This window comes from Colletotrichum costaricense (assembly GCF_030867565.1).
Source record: "Colletotrichum costaricense strain IMI 309622 chromosome Unknown Scaffold_7.1, whole genome shotgun sequence".
Taxonomy (NCBI): domain Eukaryota; kingdom Fungi; phylum Ascomycota; class Sordariomycetes; order Glomerellales; family Glomerellaceae; genus Colletotrichum; species Colletotrichum costaricense.
The window spans coordinates 1,954,233-1,973,064 of record NW_026848236.1 but is presented as its reverse complement, the minus strand read 5'-3'; the positions used below and the strand labels follow the sequence as shown (position 1 = coordinate 1,973,064).

The 18,832-nt window shown below is 54.8% G+C and overlaps 6 protein-coding genes across 6 annotated transcripts; 3 read left to right on the top strand and 3 right to left on the bottom strand.

Annotated features, from left to right (window-relative positions):
* Positions 1-55: 55 nt before the first annotated feature.
* Positions 56-1,718, top strand: CCOS01_07835 (FKBP-type peptidyl-prolyl cis-trans isomerase; the record flags this gene model as incomplete). Its single annotated transcript, XM_060455998.1, has 4 exons — positions 56-142; positions 274-744; positions 808-1,453; positions 1,513-1,718. The coding sequence occupies 4 exons, from the start codon at positions 56-58 to the stop codon at positions 1,716-1,718; spliced, it is 1,410 nt and encodes a 469-aa protein (XP_060313890.1).
* An 872-nt stretch (positions 1,719-2,590) lies between these two features.
* On the top strand, positions 2,591-5,169 carry CCOS01_07834 (uncharacterized protein; the record flags this gene model as incomplete). The annotated part of the gene is made up of 5 exons (XM_060455997.1): positions 2,591-2,798; positions 2,852-3,259; positions 3,389-3,587; positions 3,648-4,276; positions 4,478-5,169. 5 exons carry the CDS (start codon positions 2,591-2,593, stop codon positions 5,167-5,169), a joined length of 2,136 nt encoding a protein of 711 aa, XP_060313889.1.
* Positions 5,170-5,440: 271 nt separating this feature from the next.
* On the bottom strand, positions 5,441-6,970 carry CCOS01_07833 (endonuclease/Exonuclease/phosphatase; the record flags this gene model as incomplete). Its single annotated transcript, XM_060455996.1, has 1 exon — positions 5,441-6,970. The coding sequence occupies one exon, from the start codon at positions 6,968-6,970 to the stop codon at positions 5,441-5,443; it is 1,530 nt and encodes a 509-aa protein (XP_060313888.1).
* Positions 6,971-7,917: 947 nt separating this feature from the next.
* On the top strand, positions 7,918-9,777 carry CCOS01_07832 (WD domain-containing protein; the record flags this gene model as incomplete). The annotated part of the gene is made up of 2 exons (XM_060455995.1): positions 7,918-9,068; positions 9,135-9,777. 2 exons carry the CDS (start codon positions 7,918-7,920, stop codon positions 9,775-9,777), a joined length of 1,794 nt encoding a protein of 597 aa, XP_060313887.1.
* Positions 9,778-10,256: 479 nt separating this feature from the next.
* CCOS01_07831 (uncharacterized protein) lies at positions 10,257-16,728 on the bottom strand (the record flags this gene model as incomplete). Its single annotated transcript, XM_060455994.1, has 2 exons — positions 10,257-10,524; positions 10,583-16,728. 2 exons carry the CDS (start codon positions 16,726-16,728, stop codon positions 10,257-10,259), a joined length of 6,414 nt encoding a protein of 2,137 aa, XP_060313886.1.
* Positions 16,729-17,802: 1,074 nt separating this feature from the next.
* CCOS01_07830 (uncharacterized protein) lies at positions 17,803-18,729 on the bottom strand (the record flags this gene model as incomplete). Its single annotated transcript, XM_060455993.1, has 1 exon — positions 17,803-18,729. The coding sequence occupies one exon, from the start codon at positions 18,727-18,729 to the stop codon at positions 17,803-17,805; it is 927 nt and encodes a 308-aa protein (XP_060313885.1).
* Positions 18,730-18,832: the final 103 nt, after the last annotated feature.

The following is an 18,832-nucleotide window of genomic DNA, read 5'->3' as shown; positions in this document are numbered from 1 at the left end:
CAAGAGCACCAACTTTTACTAGTCTCATTCACATACCACATTTACAATTAGCACAATGGCCCAGCTTCCTGTCGCTCTCTACGGGCTCGAGGTCCCCGCCGGCGAGATCCTCATTCCCGCCAACCCCGACTTCCCTGCCACTGTATGTGCATCTCTCTGCCCTGTTTCTTTGCCTGTAGGCACTTGAGCGCAGGCTCCGGCCAGGTCGCAACTTGCGCTGGGCGCCGGCGCACTCCTGCTTATTCACGATTAACTAACCTTGGGATTTCCCAGTTCCGCATCACCATGGCCGCCATTGATCCCTCTGAGGCTCCCGAGGCCGATGCTGATGGCAACATTCCTGCTGTCCCCCGCTCTACCCTTCGCCTCGTCAAGCAGCGCTTCGGTGACGACCTCGAGGCCGGCGAGGATGACGAGATCGATGAGGACTACCTTCAGTCTCTCATTGACGCCAACGGCGATGACGACGAGTCGTCCGATGACGATGATGAGCCTAACGGAGGTCCCAGCGACCCCTCCAAGTCCAAGAAGCAGAAGCAGGCTGAGGCCCTTAAGAAGCTGATCGAGGCTGTCAACGAGGAGGAGTCTGACGAGGAGATGGACGATGCCAAGCCCAACGGAAAGTCTAGCAAGAAGGGCAAGGGCAAGGCCTCTGATGATGAGGAGGATGACGAGGAGAGCGATGACGACGAGGAGGGCCTTGACCTTGAGAACTTTGTCATCTGCACTCTCGACACCGAGCGCGTAAGTTGCGAATAGACCGTGCGAGTCTAGAGGGGAAAATTTTGATTGCTAATAACCGCGCAGAACTACCAGCAGCCCCTTGACATCACCGTCCAGGAGGGTGAGAAGGTTTTCTTCGTCGTTTCTGGTACCCACACCGTCCACCTCACCGGTAACTACGTTATCGACGATGAGGAGGAGGAGGGATCCGACGAGGACGAGGACGACGACGAGTACGACCTGTCCCCCGATGAGCTCGAGTACGGCATGCCCGATGAGGACAGCGACGACCTTGACGACACCGAGGACCCGCGCGTCATGGAAGTCGATACCGACGAGGAGGAGGCCCCCAAGCTGGTCGAGACTGGCAAGAAGGGCAAGAAGCGCGCTGCCGAGAGCCTCGACGACCTGATCAAGGCCGACGACGAGACCAAGACCTCCAAGAAGGACAAGAAGAAGCTCAAGAACAACAAGGGTGAGGCCGTCGCCGCCGAGGAGAAGACCACCCCCAAGTCCGACAAGAAGGTTCAGTTCGCCAAGAACCTCGAGCAGGGCCCTACCGGCTCCGCTGAGAAGGCCAAGCAGGCTGGCAAGCCCGCGGGTGGCGTCAAGGTCGTTCAGGGAGTCACCATTGACGACCGCAAGCCTGGTACTGGCCGCGCTGTCAAGAACGGTGACAGCGTCAGCGTCCGCTACATTGGCAAGCTCGACGACGGCAAGGTCTTCGATGGTAAGCGCCGAGTTCGAATGTTTCTTTCTTCTAGATATCTCGCTAACTCATATTTCTAGCCAACAAGAAGGGCAAGCCTTTCACCTTCAAGGCTGGCAAGGGCCAGGTCATCAAGGGCTGGGACATTGGTGTCATCGGCATGGCCATCGGTGGTGAGCGTCGTCTTACCATCCCCGCCAACCTCGCCTACGGCAACAAGAGCCTGCCCGGCATTCCTGCCAAGAGCACCCTGACCTTCGACGTTAAGCTCCTTGAGATCAAGTAAACAGGTCGCTTCCTCACTAGCAAGACCCCCTTTTGGCGGCGAGACGCCGATTCAGGATGCTTCTCACTGTATTCTACCCTATTTTGCCCGGCGAGCACGCCATGGAAAGATGGCGAGCCCCTGCTGGGCCCCGGCGTTCCAGACGCCGACCTTCCCTCGTAATGATGTGTGACGGCGATGGGATTCGCTGAGTCGCGATATATGCGCTGTTGCCGCAATGGATAGTCTCCGACCTGTGGCTATCTGCGAAGATTCGCAGTCCCCTCGTGGGGTACGAGAAGCAGAATGTGTTTGATGGGATGACGAGGCGAGGACTTACACTGCATTAGTTGGCGTATCACAAAAAGAGTTTTCTGTTGATGTAGGAAATTTCTCTCACCGGACATGGATGGTTTTCTTCCGGTCGGTCTGTACTTAGCTCCGGTTTCCTTTTATGAAAATCAAAGTCTCCTTACTTCTTACCTTGAATCTCCCGGCGAGCCTTCCTCCTCGGCAACCGATCGTGCCTAGAAACTTGTGATGACGTCCTGAGATGCTGAGGCAAGCTCAATTTACAGCGTACTTACCTGCCTCCTCGCCGGTGACTATCCTGAATGAAGCTCACTTGCCCATTGTCGATCAATTGAAACGGCCAAGGTGGTCAAGCTGCTTTTGGCAAGTCCCTCCTCAATGCAACCGTTGGCCGAGGACAACGATCCATATCCTCGTTCCTAATCTGCCTACATCTTCTCAGACGACATGCCACCAGGCCAAACACCATCATAGCCGGACTGCTCGTCCGCCTCTCTTTTGGACCCCGCATTTATCACAAGTCGTTATGCCAGCAGGTCTCATTACCTCTTCAATTAATTTCTCCATCACTAGTAAACATCATGCATCAACAAGTTCTCCGCAGCAGCATCGTCGCACGTTCAAATCCGACCCTCACGGCAACAGCCATAGACGCCAACCACACACTCCCAACAGACCTCAGTCCAGAAGTCGACGGCCAGGCACAGCACACTCTTTGGAATCCCCGTCCTCATCTTCAGGCGACCCCACTAACCCATTTGTTCAAGGGAAGATACCGCCATCATCAACGTGGGTAGAGGCTGACTAAAAGGCCAACCATCACCAGCTAACACACAAAGCAGACCTACAGTCCTCGGGCAGTGCTAGGTCCACCAGAACCAGGAACTTCATTCACAGGTTCATGGACATAAGAGGGAAGCCCACTCACAAGGCAATACAGTCCCGCCCTCTGCGATACCCAATTGCCCAGCCCGTCACAAACCACCCTCTTGAGCCAGCCGCCACAAATCCGCCACCTGACTTGGAACTTGAGCTTTCTTCGGCGCCCCAGTACACACCCTGGGGACGACTAGATTGGAACCAACTCTCTGATAAACAAAGGGTCCACACGGTCGAAAAGGCAGCAGCAGCCAGAATCTACCTGGAGACCTACTTCGAGGATGCTTTGAGTAGTCGTCCCACACCACGTGAACAGCGTATCGCCGAGCACCAACGAAATCTGGATCAGTATGGAGGTCACCTCGGCCCCAGTGAGAGAGACTATTACTGGAGGCTCTTCTTTGCAATGGAGACCAATTTCCTCCGCGAGCAAAGAAACGCCAAAACTCACAGCTGCAGAGTTGCATAGTCAACAACGTCTAGCGCTGAAACGAGGCGAGGATCGGACTTGGAAAACCTCGAGACCCTGCAAATCCTCGGAAAAGGGAGCTTCGGAGTTGTCAAGCTTGTATGGGACCGATGCCGACGACAGGTATTTGCTATGAAGGTCATTCGGAAGTCTGACATGATTCGAAGCTGCCAAGAAGGGCACTTGCGAGCGGAAAGAGACTTCTTGGCGGCCTCTGAGAATTCAGAATGGTGAGCAAAGTCCTCTCGATGTGCTGGCCAACGCTGTTCTTCCATGCTAACCGGGGCTAGGGTGGTGCCCCTGATATCCAGTTTCCAGGATCCAGTGAATCTTTACCTCCTAATGGACTACATGCCGGGGGGAGACTTTCTTGGTCTTCTGATTCGCGAAAACATCTTGACCGAGTCCAGAACTCGATTCTACATCGCCGAGATGATACTTTGCGTCGAAGAGGCCCACAGACTTGGATGCATCCACCGAGATGTCAAACCAGACAACTTCCTCATCGGTGCCGACGGTCACCTGAAAATCTCGGATTTCGGGCTGGCTTTTGACGACCATTGGTCCCATGACACCTCCTACTACAAGTGGCAGCGACAGTCAATTCTGGCCCTGACAGGTGTTACGCTAGACGGTGATGGCGAGGATCAAAAAGCCGCCCGCGATGGTGGACGGGCGAGGCGACGATCATCTCAGGAAGGGTCATCCAAGCACTATCCCCCGTCAGAATTGCTCCGAACCAAGTTTGATGGGCTTGAATGTCCGTTCAATGTCGTCGAAACAAACGCAGACGAGATTGTAAAAGTCGACCAGCTGCTTGGTTGGCGAACAGCAGAGACACGCCGATCCTCGGCCCGCTCCATTGTTGGCACAAGCCAGTATATGGCTCCAGAGGTGGTCATGGGAGAGAAGTATGATGGTAGGTGCGACTAGTGGAGTATCGGAATCATCCTTTACGAGTGCCTATATGGGCACACGCCGTTTCTCTCGGAGAAGGGTCGTCACTATACCAAGCAGAACATCCTCGTAAGTTTGGACAGAACTTCCCATTGTAGATTTCTCTGATTGTGAGAGCAGGAATATCGGAAAAGCTTGGTGTTTCCTATTGACGGGCCTCCAGTCTCGAGAGTATGCCGGCAATTGATCAACGATCTGCTTCAGGACAAAGACAGCCGTCTCTCATCACCCGAGTATCGCAACCAAGATGCTCGACGAAGTTGGGAGAAGCTTCAGGGCTACAAAAAAATACCGAGTCAATACGTTTTCAATAACGACGCATCCGAGATCAAGGCCCACCCGTGGTTTCGGGGCGTTCCTTGGGAAGCAATACGCTCCAGTCGGCCAGAGTGGATACCACATATTCAAAGCTACGCCGACTCTCACTACTTTGAGGAAGATGAGCCGATCAGCGACTGGTCTGACTCAATGGATTCCGAGATAGCGGAGGGGTCGGAGAACCTGGACGATCTCCGTCTAAGGTTTCTACAGTACGACTTTGAAGACGATGTGAGGTGTCTGGCCACTGAGTTCATCTCCAAACCCTACGATTCATCCAAGTTGAAACGATTCGATCGCGATATGGACGATCATGCCTTTCTGGAAGATGTTGAAAAGGCCTTTCTCAAATGGTACGTCAGAAGAGTCGGACGAAAAGAATGCAAGCGCCCAAGAGACAAGTTACTGCGGGACCGTTGGGTCAAGGAGGAAGTTCTTCAGATGAGGAAGCGAACAGCTTTTCTAGGTTATTCGTGGCGACGCAAAGACATGGCCAGTCGCAGGCCTGTTGGAACAGTCTACCCTACAAATTCTTGAACAAGGGGAGGAATGCGTTGTCAGTCGAGGAGACGTTGGGCAGAGGGGCAAGATTGAAGCAGCTACTGATGGAAGTATGGGCTGGTTACACGTACAAGGTGTGTTGCGCCATTATGAGAAGGAAAGAGCAACGCCAAGTATGAATAGACATTATTCTTCATTACATATCAGCCTCTCCTCTGGCGCGTGTAACATGCTGTGGAGGCACCGTCAACTAAGCCTAGAGTCTGGGGTATTATTATACTAGGCAGGACAATAGTCATTCGGGTTCTTAGAAAGACTTTTCTCTCTTTACTGTCTCCTCTGAAACAGAACCTCGCGCATGCCTTTTGGCGTTTGTGATTTCCCATTCAAACTCCTTCAAGGCTCTGAGTTCTGAGTTGAAGAAGAGGAGTGACATGAGACCGTCAACAACACCAGCAACCAGTCCGAGACTGCTCAGGAGCATGAGAACAAAGGCAACAAAGTTGTGTGGGCTGAACCACACAGCTATAAGGCACGCTATCAGGACGGCAAACCATGCCAAAAAGTGTAATCCCCGCCAGCGCCGTTGATTCTCTTCCCGGTGGATGTACTGACGTGTCACAGAGAGAATCTCGTCGTAGACTGGCGCCGGAAGACCTTTGCCTGGCACTTCGGAAATAGGGGGGTTCTCGGACGTGAAGGAGTCGCGGTGGGAGCTGGCTGAGGCGTCCTGGAGGTAGGACGTCTCGTTATCGTTTTCCGTTGCATCGAGGCCTTGGTGGCGATGGTGTGGTGTCTGGTATGCCAGCGTTGCCTCGACGGCGAAGTGGTCGCTTAGGGAGCAGCCGAGGGTGGGATGCGGCTCGACCATGCCGACTTTGGCGCTGCGGACGACCCAGTCGCCGCTGCCATCGTCGTCACCACCACCACCACCTCCTCTACCGGAGCCGAAGAAGATGTAGTCCAGGCGTTTCCCCTTTCTGTCGGGCGTGTCTGGCGGTACGACGATGGGTTCTTTCCCCTCGCCAAGCTTCTTCTGCTGCTCCTTGGACCAGCGCCAGGTGTTGTAGACGTGGTCCGAGGTGGCGCCGTTCTCGACGAGGTTGAAGTCGGCCGAGGGGACGGGTCTACCGCGGGCTTTTTCCAAGGGATCGTCTGCGGCGCCGAGAGACGAGTCTGGGTGGAGGACGCGCCAGACGTCGTGGACGGGTGCGTGGGCTGTGATGATGCGGTGCGGGAGGGATAGGGGCCGCATGTTGAAGTCGCCCATGGCGAGGGCGAGGTCGCCGCGCTGGGTTGCGGCGCGGAGGAGTTTGGACATTTCCCAGGACTGGGCGAGGCGGTGGGCGAGGTAGGTGTCGCCCGGTTGGTTTTCGGTGTAGGGCGCGTGTGTGTGGGTGTTGAAGATGCTCAGGACGTGGTCTCTGCCGGGGCCGCCGTCTGCGCCGGCGAGGCGGACGGGGATGCGGGCGCAGGCGATGCCCTTGCCGACGTACCAGTCGCCTCGCCAAAAGGCCGTGGGTCTGCCGTTGAGGGGGTACGCGCGCATGGAGCTCTCGTCGATGGGCCAGCGGGATAGGACGGCGAGGCCGCCGCCAAAGGGGCCCGAGTAGTAGAACTTGCCGTGGGGCAGGACGGCGGCGGTCTCGGCGCGGATGGCGTCGTAGTCGGAGGTGACCCAGCACTCTTGGAGGGCGACGACGTGGGGCGGGTCCGGGAGGGCGGCGATGCGGCGGCCGATTTCTGCGAGGCGTTGGGGGCGGAGCTTGGAGATGTATTTTAGGCCCCAGCAGTTGAGTGTTAGTAGGCGGAGGTCCTTTGGGAGAGGGTCGTCCATATTGTGTTGGTTTATGTTGTTGGCTGTCTTGAGATGACGAGGTGAAGAATCTGGAGATTATGTTTTATAGAGATGGGGGAAGATGTGGGAGAAGAAATAGGAAGACCACTGAGGAGAATGCGGAAAAAGGTAAAGAATAAGATGGCTTGAATCGGGAAGAGATATTGGATCAAGAGAAGCGTCGAACGCGTGTAAGACGACAGCGAGCTGCAACAAGATAGGTCGGCAGTTGTATGTGATTACGCCGAAGCTTCCGAAGTGGAGTGTGAGAGTAGGATTCAAACTCTACAGCAGTTGTAATGATAGGTAGTTAACTGGGCTGGCGCTATGGCATTTGCAAAAAAAAAATGTGAGAATGAAGTCGCATTACCGTCAAAGGTGAGGTCGGATCGCGGGGCTCTTGCGAGATGGGATGAAAAGGTCACTACAACGGACGCTTGGACTTTTGGTGACGTTGCGTTCGGTTTTCTTTTTTTCCCTTTCTCGACTTCCTGGAGCCGTCCCGTTTGCGTTTGCCGGCAGGCCGGGGGTTGTCCACGAGAGAACGACCCACTCTTACAGATGCTTGGCCGGACGAGGCTCCATACACTCTGCCATTGGCCAATCGGTACGAAAATGGCAGCAGCGGATTCTTATCTTAGTGGTCCCACACACTATCAGGGGGAGAGCTTGACCCCAGAATGACCTGTGCAGTGGGGACGAGGCTGGAAAGCAACCGCTAAACGTCAGTCAAGCAACCCCTGCTTCTTTTCAACGCGCCAAAAGTTGCTGATCATTCTTGCCGTCCGTTCATTCAGCCTTGCCTTTGACTTTCCTGGGCATAAATTGCTATTATTTCCCACCACCCCGCCCGCCATCGAATGAACAGCCTCCTTGACCAACACAAAAGGGAGCTGGGAGTCCGTCTCATATACTCGTGCCTCCATACCCAAACATAACGCGAAAAAATGTCAGACCTCGGCTCCTCAGCAGCAGCGACGCCTCTTCCCGAACCCCCTCCAAAACGTCGCAAAGTCGTCGCACACAGCACATCCGCGACACCGCGATCAAGTTCACCAGATGAGCTCAACGACACGACAGTTACGACCACCACGGCAGCCGCAGCCGCCAAGAAAACCACCGCGACGACAACGAGAACGAAGAAGCAGCGGTCCAGCACATCCCGCCGCCTGTCAACCAACCGTGGCCGTCCTAGCATGACACCTAGCAGGTCTCCTAGCGAGGATGAGCTCAACGAGGCGGCATTCTACTCGCGCTCATCGCACTCCAAATCTCGATCACGGTCGCACTCGAGGTCGCGGTCGCGATCTCGCACACCAAGGTCGGCGACCGCCTCACCCTCCCGCTCACGTAGCGACGACGACGACGATGACGAGGATGAGTCACGCGCGGGATCAAGGTCGCCTGCTTCTACATCGGGCGGCAGTCTCTCAGGCGCCGTCGACCGCAGGCTACGGCTCTCCTCGACCAACGGCGGCGCAGATACCGGCGCGACAGTGACGACGCCCGTGACACCCGGGCCCGTAAAGAAGGGCCCCGTGAGGCCGCGGTACGAGGAGGAAAGGGTGCTGAGCGGACACGCGGGAGCGCCCGTCTCGCAGGTGCGGATATCGCCCGACGGCCGGTGGATCGCGAGCGCCTCGGCCGACGGGACCGTCAAGACGTGGGACGCGGCCACGGGGGAACACATGGACACCCTGGTGGGCCACATGGCCGGCGTGAACTGCGTGGCGTGGAGCCCCAACAGCGGGAGCCTGGCGACGGGCTCCGACGACAAGTCGATTCGCATCTGGGACCGGGTGACGGGCCGGCCAAAGGTCACGGCAAAGGGCGTGGGTCACATGGCCAAGGACGACGCGGCGCCCGCCGCGCATCCCATGTTGCCGCTGCGGGGACACCACAACTACGTGATGTGTCTCGCCTTCTCGCCCAAGGGAAACATACTCGCCTCGGGATCGTACGACGAGGCCGTCTTTTTGTGGGATGTCAGGGCGGGCCGCTTGATGCGTAGTTTACCGGCGCACAGCGACCCAGTCAGCGGCATCGACTTTTCATGCGACGGCACGTTGGTCGTGAGTTGTTCGACGGACGGTCTCATGTACGTATGGCCAAGACTACCCCCGTCTCTACTTGGTTGGGATCCTTTACTAACTCCGAACAACAGTCGTATATGGGACACTTACACAGGCCAGTGCCTCCGCACCCTAGTCCACGAAGACAACCCCGCCGTAACGTCCGTCTGCTTCGCACCCAACGGCCGCTTCGTCCTTGCCTTTAACCTCGACAACAGCATCCGCCTCTGGGACTACGTTGCCGGCTCCGTGAAAAAGACGTACCAAGGCCACGCCAACAACCGCTTCGCCATCGGCGGCTGCTTCGGCATCGTCCCCGGCGAGGGCGCCTTCATCGCCTCGGCCAGCGAGGACGGCGAGATTGTGCTATGGGACGTCGTCACTAAAGAGGTTGTTCAGCGCATCCCCGCCCACAAGAAGGATTCTTCTTCGCACCGGGGAGGCGGCAAGGGTGGCAACGTGTGTTTCTGGGTCGATGTCCATGGGGACGTCATGGTGTCGGCGGGGCAGGATGGACGGATACGCATCTTTAAGAGGTTGTTGGGTGAAGGGGAGATTGGTGCCGTGGCCGCTGCCGCCGCCGCTATTGCCGGTACGGAAACCGATGGGGCGGAGAAGACGCTGACGAATGGTCACGCGATTGGTGAGGAGGTCGGAGGAGATGAAGTCGCCAATGTAAATGGCACGGAACCGCCGATAAAGCAGGAAGAAGATATCGATATGGCTGGCGTGTGATAGAATATTACACGGAAGGGGGGCCAGATATATGAATGTACATCGAGGGGAGGAGAAAACAGAGTCATCTCGAGTATAGGTGATGGCCTGAATATGATACCAAGACACATGGATAACCGTCCTAAATTTCTCAACAGGCAGACATCGGTGCCGAGCATAAAACTCGAGCGAATCTTTTCTGTGCAGAATGTCGTTTTTTCTGCTTATGTTGAAATTCAAACTCTCTTTGCCAACCTGTCGAAACTCCGACGTTTGCCTCCCTGCCACCAGCACCCAAAAGTTGCTATGTGTCTCTAGCGATGAGAAGATAACAAAAGGGTCCAAGATGCATGTCATGTCTATTCTTTGCTTCCCGCCCCCAATTCGTAAAGAATATGTGTTCCTGCCCGCCAATTTCCTCCCCCACATTCACTGTCTCTCTTTATGCGTGGCACTCATTTCCTCCGAGAGTTCATCACTTCTGCCCACTCGACGAAACCTCAAATCGTCTCCCATCCACCATTGTTAATCTCCGCCTCGAGCTTACGACTAATATAGCTCGGAATTCCGTGACTGAGGAACGTGGTACGCAGCATCGAGTCGTAGCGTTTCTGGTTCAAGAAAAGCTGGCGGCCGTGGCGTAGACCCAGGTCCGTCTCACCGTACTTATCAATGTAGGGCGCGCTGCTAAAGGACCCTGATAACCTGAACAAGTAAAAGATGCAGCACTTGCGAATGTTGAGGAAGAGGCCGATGTTGCCCTGACACCTAGAGCACGGGGAGGTCAGCACGGGCGTGATTTCACCCACTTATCATGAAGACTTACTTTCGCATGTGTTGCTGCGATCCGCCAATTCTCTGCGGCTCACGGTCGCCAGACGCCGTCTCCTCCCTAAGACAGCAGACTGCTTGGCCGCAAAAGACCTCTCCACAGAGCAAGCAAATCATGGGATCCGAGACGTCCTTTCCTGTCGTCGGACACTTACGTCGAGTAGCTTCCTCGATGAGAGCATCGTAGTTCTTCGGCAGACCCACCAGCTCGAAAATGCCAGGGTGACTGATGAGCGCGGACTTGGGGAGCTTACGATCGGCGTCGCCTGGCCACATAATTTGGTGTCTGATCCATCCCTTGACTAGACTCGTCGTCGAAGCAGGCCAACCGCAATCGGGACCGTGGTCGGTGATGGCGGCACACATCTCGTCAAAGGTTGGTACCCGAAGTACTTCAGTGAGGCGGTCTAGCTCGTCCGCGTCTGGCTGAGGAGAAACGTGGCTGTTGAAGTCTACGCCGTACTTGATGTAGAGAAGAATGACGCTCTTCCTCAGGAAAGTCAGAGCGTACTTCTTGACGAACGTGTAGTAGCCCTCGAGGTTGTCCAGTTCCGGTTGTCCGAAGCCCTTGTTCTCGCCAAGATCCGCCGGCATCTCATGGTGGGATACGTTGATCTCCATGCCAGTCTTGGTGATTGCGAGACAGAATTCAGCAAAGTTCTTAAGTGCCGGATCTTGCGTCTCCCTGTTGAGAAGATGGTTCACCCAAGTAGACACCGGGATGTTGCGTCCCATATGGTAGACAATCTTGACAATCTCCGCAAGATAACAAAGTCTCAGGATATGGGTGACATCAAAGTTCTGCGCCGGAATGACGCCAAACACACACTCGGTGAGGAAGATGAAGGCGTCCTGGCCAAGTAACGGCGGATAGATGTCGATGGGACGCCTAACGTGTTCCGTCTCCTGCCCAAAGTACTGGGAGACGAATAGTTGAACGTGTTGCCGTTCGCCATCCAGACGGAACTCTTCGTCGATCCAGTTGTCTCCGCCAGCCTTGAGACCACCGACAGCCCGGTACGCAGTGGCCGTCTCAGCCAAGATGCGGAGGTGCGTCAGACTCTGCTCGGGGATCTTCTCCAGCAGTGTCATACCATACTGAGCTTCGGTACCACGCTGCTGGATCTCCGCAGCCGATGTGGAGTACCCGACTAATTTAGCCAGGACATCGCTGTGGCAGAGCTCGTTCTTTTCTCGCAGTTCGATATTGAGCCTGTCGTGGCGAGTCTCAAAGTTATTAGACCGTACAGTATCGCGAAGGCGGCGGTAAACTTTGGCCAGCTCGGTCATGAGAGTGGAACCATCACTCTGTACAGATCGGCGATTGGAGACCGGCGTGCTGGCTGCCGGGAATACGGACGTCAGCGGCGTGTTAACGACCACGGAATCCAGGCCCGACTCATCAGCCGACCATGCCTCTTCCAATAGCTGAGGCGCCTTCTCTGCCAGCGAACCCGTGACTTGTCCTGCGGTATAGCTGGCGAATCCTGCCTGAACTTGGTCGGGCGGGCGATTCGCACCAAGGCGGTAGTAGCCGGATCGCATTTGAGCGTCTAGGAAGTCTGTAAAAATGCGCTGGGATTGAAGGGGCCCGGGGAAACATTCTTCTTGTCCCTTCCAAATGATGGGCAAGAATGCGTTTCCTAAAGCCTTGCATAAGGGGCAGACAAACTCCTGTCTTCGAAGGTTCTCAGGATGGTGTCGGGCAATTTGGTGATGGTGTCGCCGGTTTGTCGCATCAAAGTACATTTCAAAGCAGCTGTAGTGCATCATATGGCCGCAGCCAGTTGAGACTGGTCCGGGGCGCGAGAGGTTGGAGGGGAAGCCCTTGCCAATTGTCTGGCGTTCGGCAACAAACTTCTCGCCTTGAGCGTTGACCTTTGTGACTTCTTGTCGATTCTCATGAGCAACCCCGAATGGCCGGATGTCTTCCGCAGAGCGATCCAGGCTGGAAGGTGTGTGGAAGGCTTCCCTAACGAAGTCTGGATCTTGTAAATCCGTCTGTCGTAGAATATGACTCTCGTTGAACAGAGCAAACGTTCCATAAAGACGACGGTCGTCCGTGTCTTCTTGACACAGAATGCAGGTGCCAGTGGGATACTTCCAATTGTTCTTCCGGTCAGTGTTCTGCTCGGCCTCTTCCTCGTCCTCGAGATCCGAGCCCCAGTCAATGTTGCCCTGGTTCTCTAAGAAGCTCTTCTGTTGCTGTTGGAACTGAGCCATAACCTTTGCCTGTCGACTGAGTGCGGCCTTCTTCTTGCGCTCGCGTTCCTCCTCTGCAGAGTTGTTGGCAGGGGATGCAGTATCAATGCGGTCAACCGATACACCCAATCGGACATATGCGTTCTCAAAATTGCGTGGACGCTTCTGTCGCATCCTCTTCAGGATGAGAGCGATCTTGGGGTGGCACGCCTTGAACTCTTCCTTGGTAGACATCATGTCCAGCAACGCGACGATGGTCTTTGCATTAGGCGCTTCTTGCATGAAGTTGCTTCGAGCTGTGCGTGTCAAGGAGATAAAGACAAATGAGTTGAGCGACTCCTCCGTCATGTCGCTCTCGTCCGCCTTGTCCTCGGAAATCGCAATGAGAATCAGGTGAAGAACAACCTGAAGGAAAGTCTCAGTGCGAGTGGATGGCACGCTTGGCGTGAGTCTGGCGGCGACCAGCGGGTAGAGCAAGGAGTAGTAGATGACCTGGGCAAACATGCCGGTACTAGTGAACGTAGCCAGGTCCTTGAACAGTCCTGAGGGAATAGATCGAAGTTTGGGCTCGTACACAATCTCTTCGACCGGCTTCCCAGTCTTGATGGCCATCTTCTTGCGATAAGCTAGCTCGGACTCCTCACGCTGGTTTTTGTTGTAGTGGGCAATGTAAGGATCAATATGCTCAACGAATTCGGGTCGTAGCTCAAAAGTGCCTACGTCGGAGACACCCTCTGGAGGCTTGAACGAAGCCATTTCATCAAGCACACGGTGGAAATCCTCTTGCTCCTGCCACTTCTCGGGCAGCTTGTTGCTGATTTCGTTGAACGAAAGGGGCTTGAAGCATAGGATATGAGTGAGGTCGCGGCGGATGGCGAGGACATTGGCGTTGGGCTCATCCTCGGAGGCAATCAATGATGTGCGATCACTCAGCAACACAATCAGGAGGTGAATCATGTCTTCAACCACGTCCAAATGCTGCGCATCGTCTTGCGCTGCCGACTTTTGCTCAAAAAAGCCCTTGACCCATTTCTCCATGCCGAATCGATCAATGATGGATGCGAGGACGCGGCTTGGATCAGCCGTGACCATGGCAGTCTGAAGCAAGAAGATGTCTCGGTGGTGAGAGACATCTCTTTGGCTGACTCCACGATATGTCGCCGCCTGGTGACGCAGACTAATGCCATTGCGAACCCACATGTTCGCTTTGATCTGCGCCAACCAAGCGCAAACCCGCAAGGGGTAGTCGAATGCAGCCATGAGGTTGTCTTCCGGTGAGTTATCCCTTCTTGGCATAACCTTGCGGCCCATGGAGCGGGGAGGAACCCTCAAGTCTTGCGTTGTGAAGCTCAGCAGGGCTCGCATGCTTGAGGCAGGGAGAGACTTTCCGCACTCCACCAACCACGAGAGCGTATAGTGGAGGGCGTGGTGGAAGCTGATGGGGTCCTCCTCGACGGTGAACTTGACCACTTCGTATCGTGCCGACTCATTGTCAAACTCGAAATCACCCAGAGTCTTGAACTTGACCTCTTCCTTGATCTCGGCCTGCTTAAATCGATGGCGTTCGGCACCAATAGAGTGAAGAATCACAGCCTTTGCTGTCAATCTGATGGCTTGGGCGACAAAGTGTGCCTCGTTATCCGGCACATTCCTGTACGCGTCGGCAAGTTGTCGAGCAAGTCTGTTGATTTCGCGTGTCACTAGAGAAGCCGTTATCCAGCTATCCGTCTCGTATTCGACGTGCTCCCCAATGGCGCGGACATTCGGCCCAATGCCTTGGTGTAGCTTGACGAGATCCAAGAACTGCAAGAGGTATCTCTCCTCGGTGCGTAGCTTCTCCTGGACGTTTGGCGAGCCGAAAAGATACTTCAAGTCTAGATAGAAGTGGTACATACGCCGATTCGTCACTGAACCAGAGTCGAAGGCGAGGACAGCATTGGACGAGACATCCCATGGGTAGCCTACTTGTCTAGTGGTGAGGAAGGTATAGAAGATGGCGAGCAAGCTCGTCATGAAATTGCCGCGCTCGACAATCTCTGCAGTGATCGACGGTGTCGTGAGCATCTGTAGAGACAAGTTTATGATGGAGTGATCCGGCTCTCTGTCTCCAATCAAGTAGAGTTGAGCCAGCGTTGTGTATAATCCTGCAAATCGCAGTCCCAAGATGCGCTTGAATTCGGGTATCGAAACAACAGTTGAGATGTAGAGAGATCGAAGGTCGTTGCGTACCTTCTTCCACATGCGAAGATCGAATAGAATGAGCCAGTCTAGACGAACCCTTTGGAAGACATCCTCCGCCGGGGGAACATTCTCACGGTTCATGTAACCAGGAGGAGTCTCGAGCCAATACCTACCTGGCTTCGGTGAGGGCGCCTTCTCTCCCTGGCCAGGAGTTTTGGGAATTTCCAAGTTAGCCTTGGCGTATATTGCAGGTGCAATCAGGGGCTCAGCAGTGTCGGAGTCTGAAGGCGTCAAATCGCGGTCTCTGGCAGACCGGCGTGCAGCTGCGGGTGGAGGCGGAGGAGGCGGATAACCGGCCATGGTAGCTTCATCTTCTTCCAGAGCTTGATCGTTGCCACGCCACTCGAGGCCAATATCCCCAGGTCCATCAGGCTGGATATCCACCATCATAATATCGTCCATATCATCATCGTCGTCATCGTCGCCCGCGTCACTATCCGGAGTGCCGTTGCCCCTGCCCATGTCGATGTCATCATCATCACTGTCGCCAAGAGCTCTTGTTTGCTGTTGAGCAGCAATACGCTGCATCTGCAGTAAGACGTGCTGTGTGAAAGACTGAGACTGTTCGAGATTTCTCAAGAACCTCTCTTCGTCGTAGATGCCATCCTTCCCCACAATAGCATGGCTTCCAGGACTGCCCTTCCTCCAAGGCTTCATCATCTCCTGGCAGACGGTGTTTCGCAGAATGGTATGGTCTGATCCGACACTACATCCTGAGATGTCGCTGAGCCACTCGATCATGGCCCCACACATCTGCTCACGGAATGTGTCGCGCGATGACCTGATGGTGACGGTAACCTTGATATGCTCCAACTTAGTGGCCATCTCAAGAAGAGCGTCAAGGTCGTCGAGCCGCTTCAGAATGCTGCGCCCGACGAGGTCCGTCTCAGTAGCGCGTTCGAGAGCCTGAGCCTCCGTTGTTCTACAGGCCCGCGCGATCTGATTCTGGACATCCTCCACCGTGTGCTTCTCGTCGTTCCAGAGGACCAGTGCGTACTCGGGGTGCCCCGAAGGACCTTCGCCGTAGATGCTTGGAGACAGGCGCGAAAGCTCCTCGTCGGCTTGGATAGAGTCGGCCGTCTTGCCCTGCCGCAGCTGCTCTGGTGAGCATGATATGACGTCGCAGATATAGTCAAAGACACGGCCAATCGTCATCTGCATGTTCTGCACCAGGTCCTCGGGAAGACCGGCCGGTTCCTTTCCCTTTCCCTCGCCCTTCTCCGGACTCGTCTCGGAGTGAATCGTACAGAACATGGGGAGGCGCCATGCCTCATCATCGCCACAGTCACAACATCCACTGTTGCCGACAGAAATGCTGATGCGAACCATGTGCCCGGCGTGATCGGTCGAGTCGAAGCATCGGCTGCAAAGGACGCAAGTGTCATCGGTGCTGCAGGTCCTACAGGAGTATGAGGCTTCTCCGGGCTTGAAGATGTGGCCGCATCGCTTGCCGCGGGCGGCTTCGGTGTATTCAGCGCCTTCCTCTGCGCCCTGAGCATCGTGGAGCTTGAGGTTGTGCGAAGGACGTCCAGAGGGAAAGAAGAGGGGCATGTATCGTTCGCCTCCTGCCAAAGACCAGAATAGACTTTCCAACAGGTCGTGGTGCGCTTGATCGTCGTACTCGTAGTTCCATCTTGCGGGAAGCTCTCGGAGAAACTCACAGAGCTGGCGCTCTTGAGTTGACATTGGGGTTTCCATTATAAGTGATTGGTCATGGCTCCCTTTCTCAGGTTTCGTTGTAGGAAAGAGTCGAATTCCCGGGAGGGAGAAGGGCTGTTCGTGCAAATAGGGCGTGTATGAGGGTGGTTGTTGTTTCTGGAGCCCGGTGATGTGCGATATTGCGTATCGGTAGAGCTCTGGCGGGGTCTTTTTGGCAAATAGTGGCGGGTCGCTTGTACGCGGTGAGTAATCTGAGGTGGGCTGGAGGACGGAAAATGGTAAGCGCCTGGAAGGCCTCTTGGATTCAAGAAGCAACTAAACTTAAGAGACTGCAGGAGATGCTTACTGGCGAAGGGAATCCAAGAGGGATCTTCACAGGCAATAGCGGTGACGTTTCTCTCTCAAAGGAAAAAGAAAAAGGCGGCAGTGAATGTGTTGTTAAAAGGTGGTTGACACTACGAGTCCCGGCAGAGTACAAGCACAGGTACACTCGGGCGGGAGCTGGGAGGTGCTGGCGCGTTTGGTGGGGTTGGGTTAGATCAGCGGGAGACTACGTTTGAGCTGGAGAAGGTGAAGAGGTGGTAGGGGCATGGGTATCTCCCGTTTGGGCGAACACAGTGACCGGGTCTCTGTTTGGCAGCACATGTCACTATTCACTATGACATTGTGCCTAAGTACTTTGGGGGAGTTTCAGTACGCTAGCATGTTAGGTATCTCAGGTAGGCACGGAGAAGATAGCCCAACTGCATGTGCTTGTTTCCATTCCATTGCTTTGACCCCGCCAGAATATCTCAAAGACATGAATCTCACCGTTTGTTTCGTCCAAGAATCTGGATCCATTGAATACCTCGCAAGGACAGAAAGAAGCATTGCATTCAGAAAGTGTGAGGCCAGAGCCAAGTATCATGTTTCAGTCTGACATTCATACATGTTGAAAGAGTCTTGGGAAGGAAAACTTTGACTTCTTTTAATATTCGTCAACTCAGGATCAAATACACGATTTCGCTATTGATATCAGACAGCTAGAGGCATTTCCTACCATTTCGCTTGTCCTTTATTATTGAGCTCGCACCAACATCACCAAAAAAAACATGATCCACCTTTCCCTAATGTCTATGCCACTCCAAAGATGAGATAGAATGTCACAGCGCCCTCAACTTCTCCAAGTTCTGCTTCCCCGTCACTGTCACCAAGCCAGCCGCACAAATTCTTTGCAGCTTCGAGTAATCGCAATAAGTCCGACCTGTCGGGAGGGTAACTGCGCCTGCTGCGATTACTGCACTCCACGACCGCTTCCGCCCATTCTAGCAGCTGCGCCATGGTTGTCGCTGCTTCCCGCTGCTTCCCCCCACCCATGAATTCATTTAGTGCGTCTACGTTGGCTTGTTCCCAGAGATGATTGCAAATCCGGCCGGTGCTCTTCAGAAGCGATTCATTCGAGACCGAGTCGCTGGCGGTGGAAGACGCTGAAGACGAAGAATAATGGTGCGAATCTCGTTCAACGGGTCGATCGTAGGGACCGGGGCGACGACTGCCTCCACGAAACCTTCTCAAGCAACCCCCCCTTGAATTGCCTCTGCGCTCTTCTCTGCGTTCTCTTCTGCGATCGTTTCTGGCTTGCCTGCGTCGTCGTTCGTGATACTTCTGGCTAGCTCGTAGACAAATGTCCTGAACCGAGCGAATCCTCATTGCTAGAGCATACCTCTCCTTATGAGATTGGTGTCGTGTAAGAAACCGCAAGAAGCCGTCATCTAACGCGCCAAAATCCGCCACGGATATGTCCATGTCATTTCGGTGCGGAATTTGCACAGTTAATGGCGCAAGTGGCATGCCGTGGATAGTGCGTCCAGCCAGAGCGCGTCGTTCAAGGAGAGAACCGGCGTGGAGTTGTGAATCAAAGTGAGGTGGCATAGGCGAAGCTTGTACAGTCATTGAGTTCACACAGGGCGCCGAATTCTGATCCTTTGGTCTGAACGCAAGATTGTAGATGAATGTGCTGGGTGAGCGCTGAGGCTCGGGTTCTCTGCCGTACTGCTCCATGTTGAATGTTGATTATCAACGCCACTTGGAAGGTCAACCTGAGTTAGAGGATCTTACAAGCCGTATTTGTATAGAACCGGACGTCGAGCGACCGAGGCCTCTT